Source organism: Passer montanus, unplaced genomic scaffold (assembly GCF_014805655.1).
Source record: "Passer montanus isolate IOZ18808 unplaced genomic scaffold, ASM1480565v1 scaffold68, whole genome shotgun sequence".
Classification (NCBI taxonomy): domain Eukaryota; kingdom Metazoa; phylum Chordata; class Aves; order Passeriformes; family Passeridae; genus Passer; species Passer montanus.
Genome location: NW_024371926.1, coordinates 258,762 through 284,287, shown reverse-complemented (window position 1 = coordinate 284,287; position 25,526 = coordinate 258,762). Strand labels below are relative to the sequence as shown.

General features: G+C 46.7%; 2 protein-coding genes across 7 annotated transcripts in view; one reads left to right on the top strand and one right to left on the bottom strand.

Annotated features, from left to right (window-relative positions):
• Positions 1–1,390: 1,390 nt before the first annotated feature.
• LOC120511690 (protein argonaute-4) lies at positions 1,391–17,520 on the bottom strand. Of its 4 annotated transcripts, none has more exons than XR_005629805.1 (18): positions 14,965–17,514; positions 14,210–14,330; positions 13,066–13,247; positions 12,541–12,677; positions 12,327–12,461; positions 12,087–12,174; positions 11,339–11,486; positions 11,143–11,262; positions 10,797–10,925; positions 10,525–10,658; positions 9,869–10,053; positions 9,469–9,628; positions 6,794–7,109; positions 6,395–6,529; positions 5,538–5,639; positions 5,124–5,323; positions 4,530–5,031; positions 1,391–3,000 (listed from the first exon to the last, which is right to left on the bottom strand). XR_005629805.1 is itself a non-coding variant. In XM_039729117.1 (18 exons), the coding sequence occupies exons 1-18, from the start codon at positions 17,256–17,258 to the stop codon at positions 4,923–4,925; spliced, it is 2,622 nt and encodes an 873-aa protein (XP_039585051.1). In that variant the 5' UTR covers positions 17,259–17,514; the 3' UTR covers positions 1,391–4,922. The 4 variants fall into 4 exon arrangements, 3 of the variants coding, with proteins under 3 accessions (XP_039585051.1, XP_039585052.1, XP_039585050.1); XM_039729117.1 differs by having other exon boundaries at positions 1,391–5,031; positions 14,965–15,130; positions 17,204–17,514; XM_039729118.1 differs by lacking the exons at positions 6,395–6,529; positions 6,794–7,109 and adding exons at positions 7,796–7,930; positions 8,195–8,510 and having other exon boundaries at positions 1,391–5,031; positions 14,965–17,520.
• A 5,513-nt stretch (positions 17,521–23,033) lies between these two features.
• Positions 23,034–25,526, top strand: part of CLSPN (claspin) — a 17,602-nt gene continuing 15,109 nt past the window's right edge. For all 3 annotated transcript variants that reach the window (XM_039729261.1, XM_039729262.1, XM_039729260.1), the window contains exons 1-3: positions 23,034–23,140; positions 23,894–24,023; positions 24,565–25,022. In XM_039729261.1, coding sequence (XP_039585195.1) covers positions 23,102–23,140; positions 23,894–24,023; positions 24,565–25,022 — 627 coding nt within the window. In that variant the 5' untranslated portion in view covers positions 23,034–23,101. The remainder of the gene's footprint in view (positions 23,141–23,893; positions 24,024–24,564; positions 25,023–25,526) is intronic.

The window sequence follows — 25,526 nt, the reverse complement described above, 5'->3', positions numbered from 1 at the left end:
CCCCCCCCGCGCAAAAAAAGGGCGCCGCCCGCCGGCCCCGCCGCCATCTTGGGGCCCGCGGGGACCGGGGGGACCCGAGGGAACCGGGCGGGACAGCGGGGGATGCCCAGCCGGGGCCTCGCTGCAGCCGGGGAGCGGCGGAGCGCTCTCCGCCCGCCGGCGCCCGGGCCTCCCGCTGCGCCTTTGCCACAAATATTATTTTCGTGGTTTTCCCTTTTTTTTTTTTTTTTTTTTTTTTTTTTTTTTTTTTTTTTTTTTTTTTTTTTTTTTTTGTTTTTTTGACGTTTTTTGACGTTTTTTGTTCGACCGGGCCGAGGAGGAAGTGCCAGTTCTTGTATCGAACTTTGAAGTGCCCTGAAGACTCACTTCATTCCTGAAGTGCCCTGAGTCTCGTCAGGCAGGAGCAGGGCAGGAATTCCCCGTGGCCCTGCTCCATCTAAACCCACAGAACCGGGCAGAACATCCCTTTCCCATCCTGCTTCCCACCACATCCCAGACCTGTCCTCCCCAGGAAGCGCAAATCCCCACCCTGTGCCTTGACTTTGTCAATAACATCATAAACCCCAGGAGCATCATTCCCACAAGGAGCCCAGGTGTGTGTTCCCAGCTGGGCCAGTCCAGGAAAAGCCCCAGGAATTCAGGCTGTCAAAGCATTCCCATCTCGTGCTGTTCTCCCAAAGCGTGAGCAGCAGCTCCTGCTGTCCCGAGGGAGTGGCTGGAGCAGGACCCAGCTGGGATTTTGGAATCAGAGCTGCACAGACAGCAAAGCTGTGGCACAGAATCCCACGCATCACTCACTCCTGGATTCCTGAGGTTTGGTCCAAGAGGTCTTTACATCATGTCCGGAAGCACCAGGATGAGCAAACCTTGGGGCTTGAGCTCCTCAGGTTTCCGTGAGGCTGAGCAACCTCAGTGGCAAAGGGCCAGGATCTGCCCAGCAAACAGAACTGACACTAACGCGGGGCTGCAGAGGGTGCCGGGCATTTCAGACAATCCTGTCCCGGTTTCACTCACAGCTCCCACGCTCTGGCCTCCTCCAAAAGCTTTTCCTGTCCTTCCTGCAGTATTTATAGTGCAGTGCAGCTGTCTGAGGAGACAAACCCTCACCTCACTCAAAGAAGATGAAGCAGCCAACAGCTCCTGTATTTATTCACTGCATGTCTCTGATATCAAATCCCCTCTCCAGGCAGGTACAGTCCATCAACACCAAATTTTCTCTGCAATTTCTCAAACATTATAAAAACAGGCCCATTCTGAACCCTGCCCCTGGGGTCTGCAATTTCAGCTTCCTTTAGGATCCTGGGAGATGTCACCCATATGTATTTCTTTAACTTGCTAATTCTTAATGCATCAGAAATAAAGATATTGTGGTAATGAGTTCCACAGGTGACACGTTGTGTACAAGTTTTAATTAAAAGTTAAATAGTTTAAGACATTTGTTTACAGGCAACAGTATTGGTTGCTCACTCTGTACATTGCATTTATTGGACAGCAATAAGGAAAAACAGAACATTTGGCACGAGAATGCCAATTTTTTTTTATTATTATTATTTTTTTTGGACACATGAACACAAAATATCCCTGCAGGCTAAAAAAAAAAATACAATGCAATTGTACACGACCAGCATCTTATCTCGACACGGGGCTGTGAGCCCCAGGACAGTTTAGAAAGTACCTCGTATTGCTAGAGACATACATCCAGTCCAAAGTTAATAAAATACCATTTGAAACATTACAAGTCTAACAATATAGAAACCAAAAAATTACATCAGAAGTCAAACTGAACAAATGCAAACATTTTACATTGAAATTGCAGCCTCTAGACATAGAAATATGAAAATGTCAATAGCAAGGTCTAAGAAAATCTGTAAGTGATATTCAGTGCAAGATCTTTCCTCCAGTGCACAGGGAAAGAGCCTCGCAGTGGATCGGGATCGGGATGGATCCAATGCCCTCTGGCCCTGCCTTCTGAAAATGAAAGCAGAGTCACGCCCTCGCTATTGAGCAAGAAAACTCCTACAGCACATCCACAAAGGGGTCGGGGCTGTCAGATGCCAGCTCTGATCCATGGCCCTGCCCCATCCCAAGGGCAGCGAGAGGGGGGCACAGGACAGCCCCTGCACCGACCTCGGCTCCCTCTGGATGGAGCTCCGGGTGCCTGGGGAGCTCCCAGCAATACAAGAGCCAGACTGCTGGAGACAGGCTAACTTGGGATTGCCAGAGCTTGTTCAGAGCTCAGCAGGGACAAAGCAAGCAGAACCGGGTGGAAAACAGGATTTCTGCCCCCTCCCCCCCTTTTTTTTTAATATTTTTTTTAATATATATCAACCACCCCCATCCCAACTCTTTGAACTTTGCTACATTTAAAATCTTTCACACCACAGAGCTAAACAGTGGCCAACAGGCTTTATTTATAAAAAAACCCCAAAAAACAAAAATCAAAACACCCTAAAACTACAGCTACAAGAATGCACATCTTCCCATTGATTGACACATGCAGAACGAGTCACTCAGGCCCACAGGGCTCACTCAGGTCCTCAAGTCCTCCAGACTTGGGCTCAGACCTGCCTAGGGCAGCACTGCTGCAACTTGGATCCTGAACTTCAGTGCTTTCCCCCCAAAACTCCAGCCCTGTGCCCGGGGTGGGCTCACACCAGCCCGACTCAGGTGCTGGCCCAGGGCTCACCAGGGGCTGATGCTCCACCTGGTCTGAGGTCAAATATCCAGTCACAGGCAAACCAAGGAGAGGCTCTCCCTTCCCTCAGTCTCAACCAGGAGTGCTTGGCACTGGACAACTAATTGGTGATAAAAGTTCATTTTTTATGCACCCTTGTTAAACCAGCCCCATTCCTAGTGCACAAACTCAAATCAGGGATCTTGGATCCTACCACCTCCAACAGGTGCTCAGGTGCTTTTCAAGGTGCCAAAGTTCTCCGTGTGTGTTGGGTCAGTCAGAGTTCACTCTAAAAAGGGTTTTTGTGTCTTCTCCCTGAACGAGTACTGAGAAAAGCAGCGGTCAGTCTCCCACCCACATGTCCTGATTTTGTTACACAAGTGAGGTATTCTTTAAAATAAAAGTTAAAAAACGTAAAAGAATCTTTTTTGTTTTTTCAATCTAAACCTGTCCTGGCACGTGCCAGGAGCAGGGTTCACTTCAGTCCCATTTTGAACAGAAATGAAAAGAGGTTAAACTTAATTTATGAGACGTACTACTGGCAAGGAGGTTATAAAACTGTTTGAAGATGTTCAGTGTACTCTGGTACAACTGAAAACAACAGCATTTAGAAATGTAAACTTTCATTTATTTACAAGCTTAAAGACTGAAGGAAACAGCATTTCCTATTGCTGAAATTTGGAGGGGGCTGGTTCCTAAGCTTTGGGACAGCAGACAACTTAGCAGCAAACCCCACACAAGTATCAGAGACCACAGTGCAATCCTTGGGCTCCTCAAACTCCTCCTCAGTTTAGGAATAAGCTTTAATCTGCACTAACTCAGGTATACAATAAGGAATCTAGTCTTAAATTACTACGTTCATGGATTACAGGAATACCAGGGAAACAAGGTCCCTGTTCTGGATTACAGGTTGCAGCTGAAAAAAGCCAAGCAGATTAAAAACCCTAATTTCTAGGCTGGGACAGAATCAGCATTTGAGACTCACACGGGTTCAACATGCTGTAAATGCAATTGTGTGGGCAACCCAGATTCCCAGGAAAAAAACAGTTCAAAATGCTGGTACAAGTCCTCAGGTTGCCTGTCACACAATACATTTCAACTGCACACGTTGGCCTTTCCTACACGGAACACCCAGTTTCCAAGCTTATAAAAAATGTTGTAGACAGGACACCAACAGTGAATATAAAACAGTTAAAAATAATTCTTAAAAAAAGCATGGAAATGTGTCTTTTCTAATTTGTTTCAGAAACTGCCAAATTGTGTGTTCAGAAAACGACACGAGAATGTTGGTTAAACTCATGCACAATCCTCAGCTAGAAAATTACACTGTTTGGGGGGGCTTAAAAAACAAAGATTTATTGCCAAAGTTAAACCTTCTATGAGAAAAAAGTTTTAAAATCACTTAGATTTATCAAACCACACAGCAGCATAAAGTGGGCACTTTTGTAAAAGTTTGCAAAATACCTAAAAGCTAAATTTTTTTTTTTGTTTTATCATTTTTAGAGGGGGGAAATGATGGTTCAATACTTGTTACGATACCATGGCAGTATTATTTATAACCATTATCATTAAAATCTACTGACAGGCATCACTATTGGTTATATTACACATTCACAGAACAAGAACCACCTATTAACTCGCAGTATAGTGCAATTGCTTTGCAGCCCAAGTCTGCAGAGATTAAAAAGATAATTAGTAAAACTGACAAAAAACTGCAATACCTGTGAAAGTTATGTTTGTTAAAAGGCATTTACAGTAGTGAAGTCTAAAATCTCCATAAAAAAATCTATGGCCCCACACGACAGAAGGATTACAGCGAGCTGGATAAAACATTTTGCCATCACATCATACTCACGAAGCAGGGCACGGAGACAGAGCAGCAGTCACCGTCAGCTCATGGGATGAGGAGAACTGAAAAAACCACAGCTAGCAAAAGATTTGATAGAAACCTTTCGTGCCAAGTCCTTGAAAAATTTCAGGATGATCGGCCTTTGCGCTTTGAGGTAAAAATTCAGTCCAATGCATCAGAAAAGACAAGTCTATGGATTTCTAGTACAGAAAACAATGAAACAAATGGCTCAATTGTGTTGGTGCATCAGACGTTGCAGTGAAGAACAGATTCAGTGCGACTGTCCGGAGCTGCTGGTAGTGGGCAGTCCGAAATCCCCCGGCCCTGGATAGAGCAGGAGGCTTCCAAACACTTCAGGACTGCATGGGTAGTTGTTTTGCCTCATCCTCCCAGGGGCTCTCAAGCGAAATACATGGTGTGCTGGGTGTCGTGGTGGATCTGCACGGCCTTGGCCAGCGCCTGCGGATCGCGGCCGTTGCTCTGCCCCGACACGTGGCTGCCCTCAGCGCTGCGAGCAGACACACACCCGTGAACAACTGGGACAAGCAGCACAGCTCAGCCTCACTACCTGCTTACCACGATGATGAGGCCATTCCTTACCTGTCGTGATCCTTGTCCACAAGATGGTACCTGGCCCGAAAGGCCACCAGCCTGGCGTAGTAGGCGGGCGCGGGGATGGAGACGGAGCGGGTGCAGCGCACGTACGTGTGGCACAGCTGGTACGTCAGCAGCTGCAGCTCGTCTGCTGTGAAGCAGTTGTCATCCCACAACACCTGGTAGTGGGAGGGCCGGCTGGTTCCCTGCAGAGAACAGGTGAGCAGTCAGCTGGAGAGCAACAGCAAGGACAGAGGTGGTAGCTGCAGGCTGCACCTTCCAGCAGGCACTGAGGAGTCGGTGCCAAGCAGGCACCGACACACTCTGAGTCTGCCAAGCAACAAACAGGAGTGACTTTTCCCATGGGGACAACTACAAGGATTTAGTTGCACAGCCTGAGCACAGCAGAGCTGACATTACCTGAATTCCTGCATGGCTACAGAGGTAAAAGTCAAATTCAGAGGGATGTGTGATGGTGCTGTCCACAGTAGTGCCTGCTGGTACGTTGCCACTTTTACCCACCTAGTGAGAAAGGTTTATTATTAGTCCATGGGCTTTTTTGGAAGTGACCCCAAAATGCTTTCAAAGGTAGGCTCTATTGAAAGCTGCTGGAGAATTTACTGCTCAGAAAGGTGAAAATATATTAAGGTCGTTTACACAGGAGGAATGAAAATGTTCTCTGTGAATTCATTTTTAGAAACTTCACCAAATCTAGCTGGTGTGTCATCAGAGGAAAATAACACCCTTGCCAGCACCATTAAAACTGCAGAGTGGGATAAAGCCTACACAAGTAATTCAGGATCTGAAAATGCAGGTTCCTGAGATAAATTTATTTCGTACCCTTGTTTGCTCTTACACCCCGGAGATCTGGGTTTTTAAGCAAACCTCAGATCAAGTGCTTCCCTAAAGAAGGTTCCTCAGCTGGCCTGTGGATTTGTGCCATGGGCACATCTTAGATGCACCTGGAGACAGAACAGGGAACAGAGTGAACAGCCAGGTCAGCCCATCATCAGGAATTCTGGACTATAAAAACCCAGGATACATCTCCAGGTACACAAATACTGAGATACTGAGCACACCTATTCCAAAATGGGGAACAAGCTGTTCCATCTGATGTAGAGCAATAAAAAAAGGAGGAACTGGTTATTTTGGTAGAGAAAGCCTGTTACCACTCAGTACTGCTGCTGCTTTAGTGGGCAAGATGGATCCCACCCCACTGAATCAAACAATCCCACTTTCCTATGCCATCACCTCCCCCTCATGGAGTCAGTACTTGCCCTTTCAGTTTTGTCGGCACAGAACAGCCTGGTGTGGTGCCTTTTCTGCACAACAATGTAGGTTATTCCAGGTCTATAATCTTCTTCCAAACTAATGCAGGCCTTCCGGATGGCGATCAGCTCTGGCCAAGCTACCTGCAAGCAGAAGATTTAACTAATATGTGATGAATTCAGTAGGTATTTGATTATTTTTTTAACCTGTGTACAAATGACGCATGGTAAGGGACATGATCAGACTGGTAAATTGTGCTTGCCCAGGGCAATTCAAGGAAACTTAATTTTTCCAATAACAAATATAATCCACACATAAATAAATATATTTTTTCAATGGCCAATCCCTTATAATCCACATAACTATCATACCCTTTTCATGAGCAACAAAAAATTATCAGACAATACCTGTTTCATCTGTCCTTCCGACACTCCCCCTCTGTAGTAAATGATCCTCGTGGGCTTGAAACGAGTGGATTTGTAGAACTGGATCAAGAGCTCCCTCACCATGTTGGTGAGGTCCTGGATCACCTCCTGGCTGTAGAGCAGCTCCTGGGAGGTCTCCTGGCGCGAGGTCTGCACGCGCACCGTGGCGCAGTAGCGGCTGGGGTGCCCGTCCATGCTGCCCACCACGGCCGCGATGGACGGCTTCTTCCCGTCCCCGGCGGGAGGGTGAGTGACGTCTGCTCCCAGAAAGATCACTGGCTGCTGGAACACCGAGGGCCTGTTCGATAAGATAATTAGTTAGAATCACTGAATTCCAGAAGGGCTTGGGCTGGAAAAGGCCTTAAAGCCCAGCCAGTTCCACCCATCCCACCCTAACCTTGGTTGCTCCAAGCCGTGCCCAACCTGGCTTTGAACACCTCCAGGGATGGGGCAGCCACAGCTTCTCTGGGCACCCTGTGCCAGGGCCTCACCACCCTCACAGGGAACAATTCCTTCCTATTCTCTAATCTAGACATACTCTCTTTCAGTTTGAAGCCATTACTACAGACCCTCTCTGGCCTCCTTGTTGGCCCTTTCAGATGCTGGAAGGTGCTGTGAGATTTTCACACAACTTTCTCTTCTCCAGGCTAAACAACCCCAACTTCCTCACCCTGACTTGAGAGGAGAGGTGGCCTCTTGTCAACTCATAAAAATAAATAAGAACAGTAAAAAGAAAGAGGGCCAGGAACAAAAAAACATTACAGCTGAGGAAGGTGCATCCAAAGCACTGAACAGAAGTAAAACCAAGCTGTTCCATCTGATGTAGAGCAATAAAAAAAGGAGGAACTGGTTATTTTGGTAGAGAAAGCCTGTTACCACTCAGTACTGCTGCTGCTTTAGTGGGCAAGATGGATCCCACCCCACTGAATCAAACAATCCCACTTTCCTGTGCCATCACCTCCCCCTCATGGAGTCAGTACTTGCCCTTTCAGTTTTGTCGGCACAGAACAGCCTGGTGTGGTGCCTTTTCTGCACAACAATGTAGGTTATTCCAGGTCTATAATCTTCTTCCAAACTAATGCAGGCCTTCCGGATGGCGATCAGCTCTGGCCAAGCTACCTGCAAGCAGAAGATTTAACTAATATGTGATGAATTCAGTAGGTATTTGATTATTTTTTTAACCTGTGTACAAATGACGCATGGTAAGGGACATGATCAGACTGGTAAATTGTGCTTGCCCAGGGCAATTCAAGGAAACTTAATTTTTCCAATAACAAATATAATCCACACATAAATAAATATATTTTTTCAATGGCCAATCCCTTATAATCCACATAACTATCATACCCTTTTCATGAGCAACAAAAAATTATCAGACAATACCTGTTTCATCTGTCCTTCCGACACTCCCCCTCTGTAGTAAATGATCCTCGTGGGCTTGAAACGAGTGGATTTGTAGAACTGGATCAAGAGCTCCCTCACCATGTTGGTGAGGTCCTGGATCACCTCCTGGCTGTAGAGCAGCTCCTGGGAGGTCTCCTGGCGCGAGGTCTGCACGCGCACCGTGGCGCAGTAGCGGCTGGGGTGCCCGTCCATGCTGCCCACCACGGCCGCGATGGACGGCTTCTTCCCGTCCCCGGCGGGAGGGTGAGTGACGTCTGCTCCCAGAAAGATCACTGGCTGCTGGAACACTGAGGGCCTGTTCGATAAGATTATTAGTTAGAATCACTGAATTCCAGAAGGGCTTGGGCTGGAAAAGGCCTTAAAGCCCAGCCAGTTCCACCCATCCCACCCTAACCTTGGTTGCTCCAAGCCCTGTCCAATCTGGCTTTGAACAGCTCCAGGGATGGGGCAGCCACAGCTTCTCTGGGCACCCTGTGCCAGGGCCTCACCACCCTCACAGGGAACAATTCCTTCCCAATCTCTAATCTAGATGTACTCTCAGTTTGAAGCCATTACTGTAGACCTTCTCTGGCCTCCTTGTTGGCCCTTTCAGATGCTGGAAGGTGCTGTGAGATTTTCACACAACTTTCTCTTCTCCAGGCTAAACAACCCCAACTTCCTCACCCTGACTTGAGAGGAGAGGTGGCCTCTTGTCAACTCATAAAAATAAATAAGAACAGTAAAAAGAAAGAGGGCCAGGAACAAAAAAACATTACAGCTGAGGAAGGTGCATCCAAAGCACTGAACAGAAGTAAAACCTGTGAGAGTCTTTAAGGGCAAAATTCTCTGCCTCCAGCACTTACAGTCCAGAAAGAACAGAAAGTGACAAGGACAGGATCAAAGGCAGACCAAGTTACAAGCATTGATTCCAAGTCATTCCTCCTCACTCCTTCTCTTTCAGTTTGGACACAAACACAGGATGCTTTTGGTGGCAAGAAGAAAAGGAACACTGAGTGAATCCAAAGGCAGGAAAGAGACAGGAAAAAAGCCTTGGTGAGTTTGGTGGCTCTGAAGGCTGCTGGATGGCTGTGACTCCCCGTGGCTTGGGGCTTACTGGGAACACTCCAAATGCAGACAAATCCTCCACTGTCCCCTGCAGACTGTGGGAATTTCTGAAGTATGTTTTATTTTGAAAAGTATCATTTTAGCAAACACAACAACACAATTTTCCTTGACAATGCAGACATTACGAAGAGCTTTTGATTGAATCTCACCTTTGATGAGGTACCAGCACATTGTTGATTCCTCCAAGCTTGGCGTTGATCTTCAGACACAGGTTGGACAGTGTTTGTGGAGAGGTTTTGACCACGTTCTTTACCTGAACACACTGTGTGGCCATGCCTAGCAGAGTATCTCCAACCCGCTTGACTTCAGCTGTGACAGAAAAAAAGGCAGTGATTCCTGCTTGCTTTTATTTTTTTCAAATAGTAATTCAGATCCTTGAAACTTCACTGACAAAGGTTCAATTTGCTCTTTGGCAATGCACAACTTCTCCAACCAGGCCTGACAAACCAGGTCCAATCTTTTTAAAGAGAACACATCACCTCATCTGCCTCCTTCCTGCCACCCACGTGCAGTACAACCCCAGATCACTTCACAGCCCCTTCTCCATACCATACACAGGCGTCTTGCCAGGCAGAATCACCACGATGAGCTGCAGGCCAACATAAGTCAGCTTTAAGTGTTTGAACATGGGCTCCACGCTGTCTGCACCCTGGGCGTACTTGCAGAAGCAGGGCTGGCCCTGGATCGGCATCCCGGCGTCCTTGGAGATCTTGCGCAGCTGGTCTGTGAAACTCCTGAAATAAAAGTGGATTTGTTCTGGTCTTCTCCCTGTGGTTCACTCATCAGTTTTATCAACCAGATCTACCCTAGTTCTGCTATTTCACAGCACTACAATAAGTATTTTTTAGCAATTCTATTCCCATCAGGAACTCACTAATATGATTCTAATCCTTTCTGAGGAAGGTCATCAGCTACTGTAGTTTTATAAGCCTTACAGAAACAGACATTTGAGATAAACATCCTGAGGCAGACTCCCAAACTAATACTGATGCTCTGGTAAATTTTCACTTATCCACCTAATTTATCTGAGCATTATTGCAACCATGACTTTTACCAAGCAGTGGTTCACAGAATCTCTTTCTTTAGGATTCTGTAGAATAATTTGAAGGGCAGGGGAAAATCAATTTATACTACACATCACCTTTCAGAAACATGAGAAAAATACACCTTGAAATAGAATCCTAAATAAATAGGAAAACACTTACTTCAGCAAGTCTTCCCTGCATTGTTTTTGAGGAGCAAAACAGGCAACAGCCCAAACTTTAATCTCAATGCCAGCATAGAACTGTTTCCCTCTCATGTCCCACACGCCTTGGTTTGGTGTGGCCACAGTCTTGTTCTAGGTAAAAACCAAAGGCAAATTACAAATCAAGCACTGCTCCATTTTGACTGTACCCCACCAGAGGAAAATACACAAAACATCTCATGAATTTCAATAACCTCAGGATAAGGAGTTTTACAAGACATGGAAACTCACCCTGCCTCCATACTGCAGCATTGGGGCTGGCAGAACTCTGCCTGTCAGCTCTGTCATTTCGTTATGGACAACAATTCCAAACTCCTTCAGATACGGATCAGGCCCACCAACCATACTGTTACTCTTCACCTGGGGACAAGACAAGTACTAATGTCACTACACTGAAGCTTCAGGTGACTCTGCCCTCTTTGTCATCAACAGCCTTTCTGTTTAGAAGGATTTGTTTTAACCAAAACAGATTTTTTAACTTCTCTCTTGGTCAAGCCGCTCAACATCACCTGCTCCAATGCTCTGGAAAAGCCACGAGAAGTGACAAACACAGACTGTGCAGCTGAAAAAAACTCACCAGTCTGCTGATCTCCTCCTGCCTGTCTGGGGCAGACCTGGCTGTTGCTTTTATCATGGTTGAGGTCTGATTGTCTGTGAGCTTCTTGATGCACCTCTGGCCAGCCACGATGTTACACACCTGCAGGGGAACAGGGAGAGGTGCTGTGACACTGTTTAACACAGGACACCCCACAGTGCAGGACTCAAATCCTTACCTCCAGTGGCAGGTATGTGTGTTTCTGCTCCTGTCCCACCTGGAGACAGGGCAGGTGAGGGTATTTCAGCTGCAGACTGTACTTCTGCTTAAAATACTGAGCTACTGTGCACTCCATGGCCTGCCCATTCTCCAGCTGCAGAGGGAACCTAGAAATTACATTTGTTCTGGTTAGACTTAGTCAGATTTTTTTAAAGGAAAAAATGGTATGAAAAACCTATTCTACACTACCTTTAGCAAATCTCTATTTTCCTTAGTTACTGGATCTCTTCTTAATGAAAAGATTTTAGGCTATATACTGAATTTCTTGTATTTTAGCTATTTTAAAAACAGGAGCTTTTGATAACTGTATTTAAAAGCCAGGATACAGCTCAGTTTTCCTGGGTTGAAAGAAATAAAAAAGTAGTCAAAACCCACACACTCCTCTACTCCACTAAGACTAAACATTCCTATAAAGCCACAGAGCTGCTTCACCTCCAGAGTCAACTATTGCTGCACAAAAAATACACCAAATATAATCCACTGTATTTAAAAGCCAGGATACAGCTCAGTTTTCCTGGGCTGAAAGAAATAAAAAAGTAGTCAAAACCCACACTACTCCTCTACTCCACTAAGACTGAACATTCCTGTAAATGAATGCTTCACCTCCAGAGTCAACTACTGCTGCACAAAAAATACACCAAATATATTCTAGATATATTTAATAGGTTGAAGATTTTAAGAACTATAACACAGTCCTTGATACATACGTCTGGTGGCTGGCTGGCCGCCGGGTAACGTTGCAAACTCGGTATTTTCTCTTCATCTGGCCACAGTGGGTCACCTCTACTTTTAGACCTGAAAACCCAACAGAAAAAAAATTCAGGGACAGGAATCACCTTTGAAGAGGATGAAGGCAAAAAGGAACAGCCCAGTTCTCCATGTGCCTTGCAAATATATTATGAGCAGGTTTCGGTATTTTCTTGCAGCAGCTTTAGGACAAGCTTTACCTCTGATTTCTTTGGTAAACTTGACACGCTGGGAGTCTGTCAGAGGTTTGCTTTGTTCACTGATGTTCTGGATGTCCAAGACCTCACACATGAACTCAATGATAGGCTGGGCACGATAGAAAGCAGTCGCTGACACTAAGATAAAAAGACAGGACAATTAACTGGGAAGCACAAAGAACTCTGTTACATGAGTGAGACAGAATCTCCTACACACCATCAATGTTGAGCATCATGTTCCACATGGCAGGCCGGACTGACTGGTGGAAGCCAAACCAGACCTCCCTGCCTCCTCCCAGGGGGTGGTAATAACCTTCAGGAGGGGAGAAAAAGGAGCGACCCACAGGGGTGTACCTGGAAAAAATAAGAAAATTAATACTCTTGATCATTTCTTTTTGATATACTTTTTGCATTCACACCTATAGTGTTTAAAACTTGTTATTATTACAGCATGTTATAACTGTCAGAGCTGACTTATGGCAAGCACACAAAGCCTTTTCTGACAGGGCAGCTGGAAAGGGTATGGCAAATTCCTGTTAGAAACATGACCAGCAGACACAAGTCTAGTTCAGATCACATTTCCCTATTCTAGTGCAAATTTGTAAGGCAGGTGTTGAATTACATGGCTGTATCCCTCATCCCTTCCACCACAGGAGTGTAATGGGCAGCAGAGCAGCAGCAAGGAATAACAAACACAAATGTTAAGATGGATAGAAGACATATCCAGTCAGGAAGGCCCCACCTCATGGAGGGAAGGTGCCGTGTGATTACATCCAGTGCCTGTACAGAATCTTCAGGAACTTCATTCAAGTGCCCTGCCAGAGCTTCCAGCAGCATCTGAAGGCTGACGACTGACACCCACTGAATGGAAACCTTAAATGTCTGGTCCTTCCCCTCTCCTGGAAGTGTAACCTCCATATCCACCTGCCACGGGCACAAGAAAATCAAGCACAAACTTTTGTTATGGATTGCAGACAGACACAACGCTCAGCAATGGTACAGTTTTCTCCTAGGCATTCTTTGAATCTGTATTTTTGATTATTAGTTTGTGTAATGACCTTAAAATATTACAATTGGTTCCCCCAGGACTTTGAAAGTTTGTCATTTATTCATCTGAGAAACTGCACTGAAGTATCTTTAAATGTAAATTTTAAGCAGTGATTAGTATGGTGACATCAAAGCTCTGGAGAACAGTGAGTCAATTTTTAAAATCAGCCAATTAATAGCAGGATGTTTTGTGAACTAAATGGGAAGGCAAGAAAACCTTTTGGTCATAAAGGAGACTCTCCGAGAGACACAAATCTCAGAGTTCTGGCACAGCACTTGGGATAATTCTCACACCCCACAGCCTACAGAGTAACTGTGAACTCATCCTGGACATCCTCCAAGGCACAACAATGACCAGATCCCTTGGGAGATCAGTAAATAGGGGGAAGTTTTGTTTAGAGCTGGGGTGCACATGCAAGGCAGGAACAGCTGATCTGGCTGTTCCAGGAACACAGACGTATCTCCACAGCACAACCAAACCCAACCAGAGTCATCATCAGCTACAATGACTTTATCATTCAGCAACAGAACAAGGGTCAGAACAGGGAAAAGGGAAGTTCCCACCAGGGTGAAAGAAAAATAGTCTCCTTGCAGCTCTAAGAGCAAAATGCAGTTCTCATATCTCATGATATTCTGTAGCTGAAGAAGTGGGAATTAGAAACCCAAAGACACAAACTTCAGTAAAACACCAGTGAGCTCCCAGAGCCCTTGACTGGTCCTGTCTGTCATTTCCAAGACTACAATAGGTGTGACAGTATTTTGGGTTTATGTCAATAAAAGAACACTTTTCAAATGACACTGTAACTGTTTTCCTGTGGAAAAGTTAAAGCAACACTTACTCTGTCCCTGCCAATGGGTAAGGGGTGTGCTGTGTACATGTTCCGCTTCCCATCGTACCCAGGCTGCCGATCCCCAAAAATCTGCATCTTGAAGTGCCTCACCATCGTGTCCACCACCTCCCTAGGCAGCGATTCATTAAGTGCAAGAACAGAAAATTCATTAATGGGCTTACACAATTTAAAATTATTTTTTCACTTTTTCTTAAAGGAGCAGGATATGAGAAACAGTAATGCACGAAAGCACCCCCAGGTCACACCAGAAGCTGTGCATGTCACCCCCAGGTTAAGACACCCAAGTGGCACACACAGGTGTCTGTACAGGTATCTGCGCTGTCAGCAGAGCTACAGCCAAAGCAAGCAAAGGAACCTGGAGAGATGTTCTCACACAGGAGCAGACACAAGCCTTGGGGTGGATGGGAGAACTCTGTAGATTGATCCATGTGTGGACTCCAAAATCTACAAGCTGAAATGCCTCCCCTCAGCTGCTACACGTTTGTGTAACAGACTGTGGAACAATTACCAGGGACATTGACTTGTAGACTGTAAAATAAAACCAGCTGGAGGTCAATGCTCGGTATATTTCCTAGAGCCTTCCAGATTAAAGGACAACTGCAAGAATATTAAAGTTAACTGAAAAGCAACTGCTGACCACAAGCGGGCCTTTAGCAGATGGAGAATTCCTAGGATGCACAGCTTCCTTACATTCAGATATCCACTCAATTTAAATCAATAAACCTTTATTAAGTAACTCCCACCTGTTGACTCTCCGGGGGCGTTTCTCTGGTTTGATATCTACATCATAGTGATAAACATCAATCTTGGGGATCTGAACCTGGAAGTGGTTGGCCAGGAGCCGGATGGGTTTCCCAACAGTGCCCAGGCCTGGGCGACGGGGTGGCTGGAAAAGGCTGGTGGGGGGCCCTAGGAAAGTCAAATAAATAAATGTGTGTGAGACGTGATGGCTCACTCCATGCACCATTGGACTGGGCAGCAAGAAATGCTGAGCTTTTTGAGGCTGCAAACAGAGGCGTTCAAAGAGGCTCAGCCTTCCAGCTGCTCAGAACTCCAAGGTAAAAAACCTAAAGCATGTATAGGTAGGTGCCATAAATAATTGTTAAAATTTTAGTGTCATTTATTCATGAACATGGTTAAGAACATCACAGAGTCCTGAGAGGGAAAGCAACCATACAGATATTATGTATTTTCACGTAATGCAAAGATAAATACAACCCTACCTCCATTTCTAGAACAAACCAACAGCCCCAAAAGTCACATTTTGTCATTGTTTTCATTACAGGTTTAAAGTTCAGACATCAATGATCCAATTTAAAATTCCAACAGAAGGACAGGAGTGAGGAAAGGTTTAGGCTTTCGTCTAAGTAGAAAGATAAGGGAGAAAGCATTAGACAGGTATGGACTCCCACAGACATGGAAGAGATATTTTATTGGGACAAAAGAAGAGCTTCAGGAACAGATCTAAGGAGGAAATTATTAGAGGCCTGGAAGCATTACTCACATGCAAGCTGGTCACTGGGGAAGCCTTTAGTTACCCTCCTCAAAGTGTTAAGATCTGAGATACCATGTTAACGAGATTAAACCGACTATTTTTTAAATCGATCAGAGCCTCAGCTGACACTGCACATAAAGCAAATGACATTGGTATATTTTCATGGGTTTGTCTATATCTGAGCAAGGCTCAGCGTGATCAAAGTGTCTTCCCTCTGTTGTAGAGCAGCAAAGGAGAGGGCAAGCACTCTCACTAGAATGCAATAATAAACCTATCATAAAACTTAGGGCAAATTTAGCATTATAACCTGACAGCACCCATGTAAGACAAAATCTCAGAGTTTGTACCAGGAGAAAGGAGAGGTAGGTGACTTCCATTTGGGTACACAATAAACTTTTAACACAACCATAAACTAAACACAGGACCAAATCCCAGGATTTAAAAGCTATCCACTGGCTACTGCATTAGTAAATGAAATTACCAACCTACGGACACCAGCCCTGGAATATTTTTAAGCAGAAGGAACACAGAGCATGTAAGCAGCTGGAGCCAATGCCATGTCAGCTCTGCAGAGCTGCAGTGGCAGGGGGCTGCTGGGGACACACACCCACAGGACACGTTCCTGGCTCCACACCCGCCTGAGGGATCATGCTCTGTCACGGTCAGTGGGGTACAGTTAGTGTTTAAAAAAAGTTACAGTTTGTTGTTTAAAAAAACTACAGCTGTCTTGACAAGCGTGAATCATTGAGGGCAATCAAAGTTTGCTGTGCGTATTTGGATACGAGAGATGATCCATTAATCCCATGCTAATTAGTCTGAAGGAAGTGCAGGCACTGACCTCCTGCAAGAGATTAAATGACAACTATATTTACCCATTTTCCTCCCTTGGTATTGACAAGTTCTGCAAACACACACAGCAACGCTGCCCTCTGTTCTGACCAAAGGAAATAAAAATTACATCTTCTTCCTCCTGAAGTTATTTCTTAAAGGATTCTAGAGAATCAGCTACAAACTGTTTTCCCATTTGAAGCCAGGCTGCTCTGGCATCACAGGATTTTCATCTGACCAGCCTGACTAGGCCTGTATGTGCTGTTATATTTTAATTTCTCTTACCCCACAACCATTATGTACTAAGCACCTCAACCGAATTGCTTCAGACAGGAAGCAGTTTTCAAAACTGAAAGAGAATCTGCTTCCCCAGCTGGAACTCAGGGAGGCCAGGACACATCACACACATACAGCAGGCTCTGAGTCAGCCCTCACTACCTCAAACTCTGGATTCTTCTGGAATTGCACCTTTGTGTCAATAAATGTTTCCTATCACACCAAAATTAACATCACTTCGCTTATACCAATCGTTTCAATGGGAATTTGATGGGTCAGGTGTACAGGGCCACCGAGGGCTAGAAATACATCCTGCAGGCATTTGATGGGAGAATAATCGTGGAATAGGAACACGCAGGAAAGCAGCACATGCAAAAACCCACCAGCATTTAAGCGAAGTTTGTTCAAGAAATAAACCGCCGTATTTTCAGACAGCATCACCTTAAACTCTCAGAAATAGCTCAATGTCAAATATAAAACTTATCCCTGCACAGGTTGCGGGGCGCGCATCGCTGTGCCAGTCCAGCCCTGCCTGTCCCCGTCCCCTCGCTGCCGCTGTCCCGCTCCAGCCCCGTCCCGCTCACCCCGGGGAGGCCGAGGCGCGTCCCCCGGCAGCCGCGGGGCCGTGAGGGCAGCCGCAACCCCCACGCAAAGTTTCGCGACCCGGCTGCGGCTCCTGCGCGCCGGCGGCTCCGAGCGGGCCCCGCCGCCGCCGGGGAGCCCCGCCGGGCGGCGGGGAGCGCTCCCCGCGTTCCGCTTCCCCGAGCGGCGGCGCGAACAATCCCCGCGCTGCGCCCCCGCCGAGCCCGCGCGCGCCCCCGCCGCCGCCAGCACGCGCCCGAGCGCGCTCCCGGGACGGGGGTGAGGAGGAGGAGGAGGAGGAGGAAGAGGAGGAAAAAGGAGGAGGAGAAGGGAGGGAGGAAGAGGCCGCTCCGCGCTGCCCGGCGCCGCCGGCTCGCGCACGCGCGCCGCCCCCCCTCCCGGCCGCGGGAGCGCGCACGCCGCCCGCGCGACCCCGCAGCCGCAACAGGTGACGGCTCCGAATCGCGGAACCCCGGAATATTCAGGGTGTGAAGGGAGCTCGGGAGATCGTGCAGCCCCAACCCCCTGCAAGGCAGGGTCACCGCAGCAGGTGACAGGGACGCGTCCAGGTGGGCTTGGAGTGTCTCCGATAGGGAGACACCACGCCCTCCCTGGACACCTGTTCCAGTGCTCGGCCACCCTCAACATAAAGTTCTTCCTCATGTTAAGGTGAGACACTGTGGTTTTGTTTATGGCCATTGCTGCTCATCCTGTTGCTGGGCACCAGCGAAAAGATCTTTTTTCAGTGGTGCCCAGCAACAGGGTGAGGAGTAATGGCCATAAACTCTAACACTTCCTCAGCATAAGGATGAACTTTCCATGAGGGTAGCCGAGCGCTAGAACAGGATTATGGAGTCTCCCTGTCCAGAGAGATTCCAGACTCACCTGGACACGTTCCTGTGTCACCTGCTCTGGGTGACCCTGCCTTGGCAGGGACATTGGACTGGATGATCTGCAGAGGCCCCCTCTGACCCAAACAATTTTGTGATTTGGTGAAAAGAGTCTGGCACCATTCTCTTGGCACGTGCCTTGCAGACATTGGTGTGGATTGATGGGATCCCCTCTTAGCTGTCCATTCTCCAGAATAACCAGGCCCAGCTCCCACAGTCTCCTCAACAGAGAGATGCTCCAGACCCCCATCATCTTTGTGGCCTCTGCTGGACCCTGTCCAGTATCTCCTTGTCTTTCTTGTCCTGAGGAGCCCAGAACTGGACGCAGCCCTCCAGGTGTCCCTCACTAGGGCTGGCTGCCAGGATTCCCTCCCTGACCTGCTGGCTCTTCCCAGGGTGCAGCTCATGCATGTGGCTCTTCCAGAGCTGCCCCAGAAGAGATGAGAGCTGCTGCCCCTCGGGCCCCAGGAAGGAGGGAACTGTCTGTCTGTACCTCCCCTGTTCTGTCCCAAAACCCAACACCTGTTTGCAGGTTTAATAATTAACCCAGAGCTCCAGCACGCCCCGTGACAGCTGCCCTGATGGTGCCTGCTGCCCTCAGTGGTGCTGCTCCACCTTCACCAGTGCTCCACCGCTCCCCAAAACCAGGGAATTCTCCTTGCTCAAGTCCAGTATCTCCTTGTCTTTCTTGTCCTGAGGAGCCCAGAACTGGACACAGCCCTCCAGGTGTCCCTCACTAGGGCTGGCTGTCAGGATTCCCTCCCTGACCTGCTGGCTCTTCCCAGGGTGCAGCTCATGCATGTGGCTCTTCCAGAGCTGCCCCAGAAGAGATGAGAGCTGCTGCCCCTCGGGCCCCAGGAAGGAGGGAACTGTCTGTCTGTACCTCCCCTGTTCTGTCCCAAAACCCAACACCTGTTTGCAGGTTTAATAATTAACCCAGAGCTCCAGCACGCCCCGTGACAGCTGCCCTGATGGTGCCTGCTGCCCTCAGTGGTGCTGCTCCAGCTTCACCAGTCCTCCACTGCTCCCCAAAATTCCTTGCTCAGTGGATGACACCCTGAATAACTCCCAGTACCAGCTAAACAGCCTCAGTGGGATTAAAACACCTGACAAAACAGGATTTGTACAGTGAGGCACAGCAGTGAGCCTCGCAGGGCTGTGACCACCAGCCCCCGTGGGCACAGGGTGGCTGAGGATCCGTGAGGGCTGCACATCCACCAGTGGCTGGCACAATCTTGGGCATCACCCAGGAGCTGCCTGGGAAGCGCCAGGGGTGGGAACCTGCGGTGTTCCACTGACCAGGGCGCTCAGCTCCTGGGGAGAACCTTGCCATAGCCATGTCCCCTTATCCTCACAGACAATAAATCTGTCCTCTGTTAAAGAGACAACGCTTCCAGCCATCTGCCATTAAATAAAGGGCCTGGGGACTTTTTGCCTTTTTAAGCAGTTTATGCTGTTTTAGCGAGCTGCTCCCTTGTGCACCTCCTGGGTTCTGTTTAACCAACAGCTCCCTGCTGACTCACCAGAAAATCAGGAGTCAAAACATTTTATAAATAATAAATGCTGAGGCCATTTTATTTGCCTTTTTTAACCTGTGGGGCTGATATTTTCCAAGTTGAAACATCAAAATCTATTTTAAAATGAAATTAAATCTGAGATTCTCATATAGATCTGAGATTCTCTCATAATTCCCTGACAGCAGCTGATGAACATCTGAGGAAAAAACCAGTTTTACCAGACCAGTAACAAACTCCACGGCATCTGGCAACATTTCCATGCTATTATTCATCACATCTACGTATAAAAAACACGTATGTAGGGCTACACAAATAGTACTTAAAAAAAAAATTAAAGATCAATCTCTGTCTCAAGAGATCTGCAACACAAAGGCTCAGTCCTGTAAGATGTTGCCTTTATTCACTGCATTATAAATTATCTGAGATTCTCTCATAATTCCCTGACAGCAGCTGATGAACATCTGAGGAAAAAACCAGTTTTACCAGACCAGTAACAAACTCCACGGCATCTGGCAACATTTCCATGCTATTATTCATCACATCTACGTATAAAAAACACGTATGTAGGGCTACACAAATAGTACTTTAAAAAAAAATTAAAGATCAATCTCTGTCTCAAGAGATCTGCAACACAAAGGCTCAGTCCTGTAAGATGTTGAGTGTGATAACTAAAGCATTATAAATTCTATTAACTTGATAAATATTACACACATGGTGAGACAACCCCACTGCCACAGCAATCAGAACCCTATTTCTATGTTAACCCAGCCTTTTCTTGAAAACAGCCACATTTCCAGGGTCAAGACTGGATTTGGGAATGACAGATCAGAGTTATGATGGGATTATCTCTGAGGATTTCCTTTTAAACACCTCATCTGCTACAAGCTGGGGGAAGGAGTATGTTGTTTAGTAAAAAACAGATTCCTAAACTAGCTTTCATAATATAAATAAAAGTCTTAATATGGGGCTAGATCCAGTGCTAAAAGTCTGTGTGACATTTAGAACCTCCTTAATGGCAAACATTTTACCTGTTCCATGGCTGCCTCTGTGTGCCAGGTATGAGTAACCACCCAGAAATTCCCTAATAAGGCCAATCTTTTTGTCACCTTTTTCTTGTCAGCTGACTCTGACTCTCATCCTGACGCAGCCGTGAGAGCGCAGCCCTGAGGAGGTGTGTTTGTGCAGAGCCAGCATCTGTCCCTCTGTTACTAAACACTAATTACTAAATTAATTACTGGAGCTCCTGCAGCAGCTAGGAGAAAGCAGAACTGTGGTGTTTGTGGTGGGTTTCATGGACATTTGCTTGTCTCACTTCCTTTGTTCTCAGGCTTGTTGGCTCCATGTGAACTGTCATGGTAGATCAGTCTGTCCTGCTCCCTGTCCCTGACAAAACCATAACAGTAAAATACCCCAAAAACTGACCAAACACCCCAAAACACTTTTTATTTTTTCCTTGCCTTCAGTGATAGAAGATTCCCACAGGGTGGCTTGGAAGGAAATGTATTACTGTAGCAGTATGTTCTACAAAGTAATTGTAATTATAAAAAAAAAAAGCCAAATACCCCCAATTGTAGGTCAGAACAGGGTCCCTCACACTCTCCCCAGCTCAGGGCTCTCCCTCCCTTGCAAAAGAACTACAGAATAAACGTAACAAAAATGGATCAAGTAGAATATTTTCATACTTGGATTGATTCTGTACTAGAATATCCCTGTATGGGCCATTCACCTTGCACTTGGACTCAATGATCCTTGTGGGTCCCTTCCAACTTCGAATATTCTGTGAAATCTGTGAAGTATGAAGTGATTTGCATCTGTTAAGTAGTTCTTCATTGACTTATGTATTTTCAGTAAATGTTTCTGTCTTTAGAAGCCTTTCTTTTCTTCCATTAAGGAACATTAAGCAGCAAGGTTAAGTAAAGAAGTTGTTAAATAACTACATAATGAGACTTGATGACTTATGAGAGGTAAAACTTAAATCTTTTGTACGTAGAGGGAATATTCAGAAATTCAAGGAGAAATTGAAATTAATTGAAAGAATTCACGCAAAAGCTTTGAGCACCCATTCACCTAACATGATGGTTGGCTCAGAGTATGTCTGTACAGCAGCCAGTGGAAAATGCATGTATTTTATTCTGTAAAGAGGACGCTGCTGACAGTAATAGCTGTGTGTATCCAATATCCATGAGCTCGACTCGTGTGCTCTCACCCACACGGTCACCCGGAGACATGACACGCAGCATATCCCGAAGATGAAACATAGGCTCTGTTTAACCCATGAAAGGAAACAATGTGAAATGTTTTGGCAGCAGAGCCCCATCCCCACAATGGCGATAATGGAGAGAGCTGTAAATCCCTGGGCCCTTCACGGCCCCTCATGACTCCTCTCGGTCCCTCACGTCCCGCTCAGCCCCCCATGTCCCCTCGCATCCCTTCTCAGGCAATCTTGGCCGCTCACGGTCCCTTTCGGCCCCTCAGTCCCTCACAGTCCCTCACGTCACTCTCGCTCCCCCTTGGTCCCTCACATCCCCTCGTGTCCCCTCATGTTTCCTCGTGTCCCCTCACATCCCCTCGCGTCCCCTCACACCCCCTCGTGTCCCCTCATGGTCCCTTTCGGCCTCTCACATCCCCTCATGTCCCCTCACATCCCCTCGTGTCCCGTCACAGCCCCTCGTGTCTCCTCATGGTCCCTTTCGGCCTCTCACATCCCCTCATGTCCCCTCACATCCCCTCGTGTCCCCTCACATCCCCTAGGTCCCTCACATCCCCTTGTGTCCCCTTGTGTCCCCTCACATCCCCTCGTGTCCCCTCGGTCCCTCATGTTCCCTCACATCCCCTCTTGTCCCCTCATGTCCCCTCACATCCCCTCATGTCCCCTCGGTCCCTCATGTCCCCTCACATCCCCTCGTGTCCCCTCATGTCCCCTCACATCCCCTCATGTCCCCTCGGTCCCTCATGTCCCCTCACATCCCCTCGTGTCCCCTCATGTCCCCTCGGTCCCTCACATCCCCTCCTGTCCCCCCCTGTCCCCTCACGGCCCCGCCTCAGCCCGCGCGCGGGCAGCGCCCCCCGCCGCCAGGCGGCGCCATAGTGCGCGCGGGCGGCCTGAGAGCGGGAGCCGCGATTGGTCTCTGCAGGGGGCGTGGCTACGAGGAACCCCGCCCAGCAAGGCGGTCGGGGGCGGGGCTCAGGGCGCCCATCTGGACAGCTATTGGGTGGTGCCGGGGCGGGGCGGGGCCAGGGCAGCGCGCGAAGGCTCGAAGCGGTCCCCGGGCGGCGGGAGCGCGGGCGGGCCATGGCGGCGGTGCCGGTGACAACGGAGGCTTCCGTTGAGGTGAGTCCTGCCGCTGCCCTGCGTTCGGCATGGCCAGCTGCATGCTGACGGCGGAGGCGGCTCGCGGCTGCCTTGGGCCTTACGGCTCCTCGGGCTGTGGCGAGGTGGGAGGCCCGGGAGGGACAAGGAGGGAGATGGCGGTTCCAGTACGTTCCGTTACGGCGCCCGTTCAGGCAGCAGTGCCGGTGGCGGAGCCAGTAGCCACCAAGCCCCGCTGCCCGCCGCCCTTGATCGCAGGCGGTTCCGCGCCCTCACTGGGCTCGCCCCTCCTGGCAGACTACAGCTCCCAGCATGCCCCGTGCCCGCCCTGCCGGCCGCGGGGCACGCTGGGAAGGCCGCGCTCTGCCGGTGTCCGCCGGCGCGGTGCATGCCGGGAGGGCTGCTGGGCCCGCGGTGCCGGCTCTCAATAAAATTAATAAATAATAAAATAACGAGTAAAAGTCGTCTGGTCTGAATAGAATCACATCAGCCAATGTCGATTCTGTGCTTTTGCTATGTAAACTCCCATATATACTACCATATATGTGAATAGCATTTGTGTTGATAAATATGGTAAATAGCAAGAATAACAATAATATTACTAAATATGTAAATATCATAATTAAGATATAAGGAGAGTGCATGTGGATTTCATTGTGTGTGAGAGATTAGCCATGGTTTTGGAATGAATTTGGATTCAGGACTACACAAACAATGTGTTACCCCATTAAGAAACATTTCCCCCAGTAAGAAAAATGAGATTTTGCTTTGTAGCTTCCACTGGAGGAGCTGAACCCAGACCTGCAGAAACCCCTGGACAGCGACTCTGACAGCGGCCAGGGCAGCTGTGAGACAGCATCCCCAGGCCCCCTTGGCAAGAGCACAGCATCCTTCGAGGACCGAGGTCTGTCACATCCCCAGGAATTTATTTTCTCCAACACTGCGTTTTTTGTTTCATAAATATCTTTTAGGAGATTGTCACTGCTTGACCTATAAGAATCCAATTTTTTCTTGTTGCTGAAAATGTGGGCAGGCATCTTTAAACCTCTGAAGGGTCTTTTATGAGCTACAGAAAGAAAAAGACTGAATGGGATGTGATTTAATTACTTATTCACTTTTTCCCTGTTTTGTTTAATCTGTGTAGTGTGATTTTTGTTACTATTTCAAGGCAAGACACTCAGTGAAGGGTTTTCAGCTTTGCCTTTTTTTTAAAGGTTAAAGTCCTCTAATATCAATTTGGGTTAATTAAATGCTGTTCTCTGGGGAGAAGTGGATTTTGGAAAGTCGAGTTTGAAGCACGAAAGATTTTTCATGAAAGATTTTTCATGCTTCCATGAGAAGCTCATTTGCTGTGGATGGTGATATATGTCAAATTTAACAGATGTAAATTTGGTTGTTTGTTAATTAACTTGTGGCACTTTTATTTATTTTTTATTTTTTGCCAGATTCAGAAGAAGAAATTTTTGTGCGTAAAAAAGCGAAAAACCAAAAGGTGCTTGAGGACAGTGAGAGCGAAGAGGAGGAGGATGGAGGCTCACCTGTGCAGGAAGATGCTTTGGCTGGAGACAAGGAGAATGGGGAGGAGAAGGAGAACATTGCTGCTGAAAAGCAGCAATGCCATCGGGTGTGCCCAGCTCTGCTGGCCAGCGGTGACAGTGACACTGGTGACCCCCTGCAGCCTGAGAACCTCGGAGCAGGCAGGGCAGCTGGCTTGCCTCAGGGTGAGCTGCAAGGGGAGAGGCCCCTAAAATCTGGGAAAAAGCACAGCAAACATAAACATAAACGTGATGTTGGAGAGGAGCCAGCAAAGGGAGCTGTAGCAAAATCCAGAAGGAGAAAGGAGAAGGAGAAAATAATGGAGTCCATTAAACAGCTGAGGAAAGCAAAGAAGCCTGTGGCAGAGGTGGGTGTTTTGGCAGAAATCCTCAGATAATTTCTCAACTAAACTAAGTTTATTATTGCTTGTATATATTTTAATATATACATTATATCTATTACTAAATATATAGATTATATATTATTAAATATATATAATTACTTTTAACTAGGCTAAATTTATTATTGCTTGTATATATATTAATATATATAATATATATTATTAAATATATATATTATATATTATTAAATATATATATTATATATTATTAAATAGATATAATTACTTTAAACTAAGCTAAATTTATTATTGCTTGTATATATATTAATATATATAATATATATTATTAAATATATATATTATATATTATTAAATATATATATTATATATTATTAAATATATATATTATATATTATTAAATAGATATAATTACTTTAAACTAAGCTAAATTTATTATTGCTTGTATATATATTAATATATATAATATATAAAATTAAATATATATTATATATATTATTAAATATATATTAT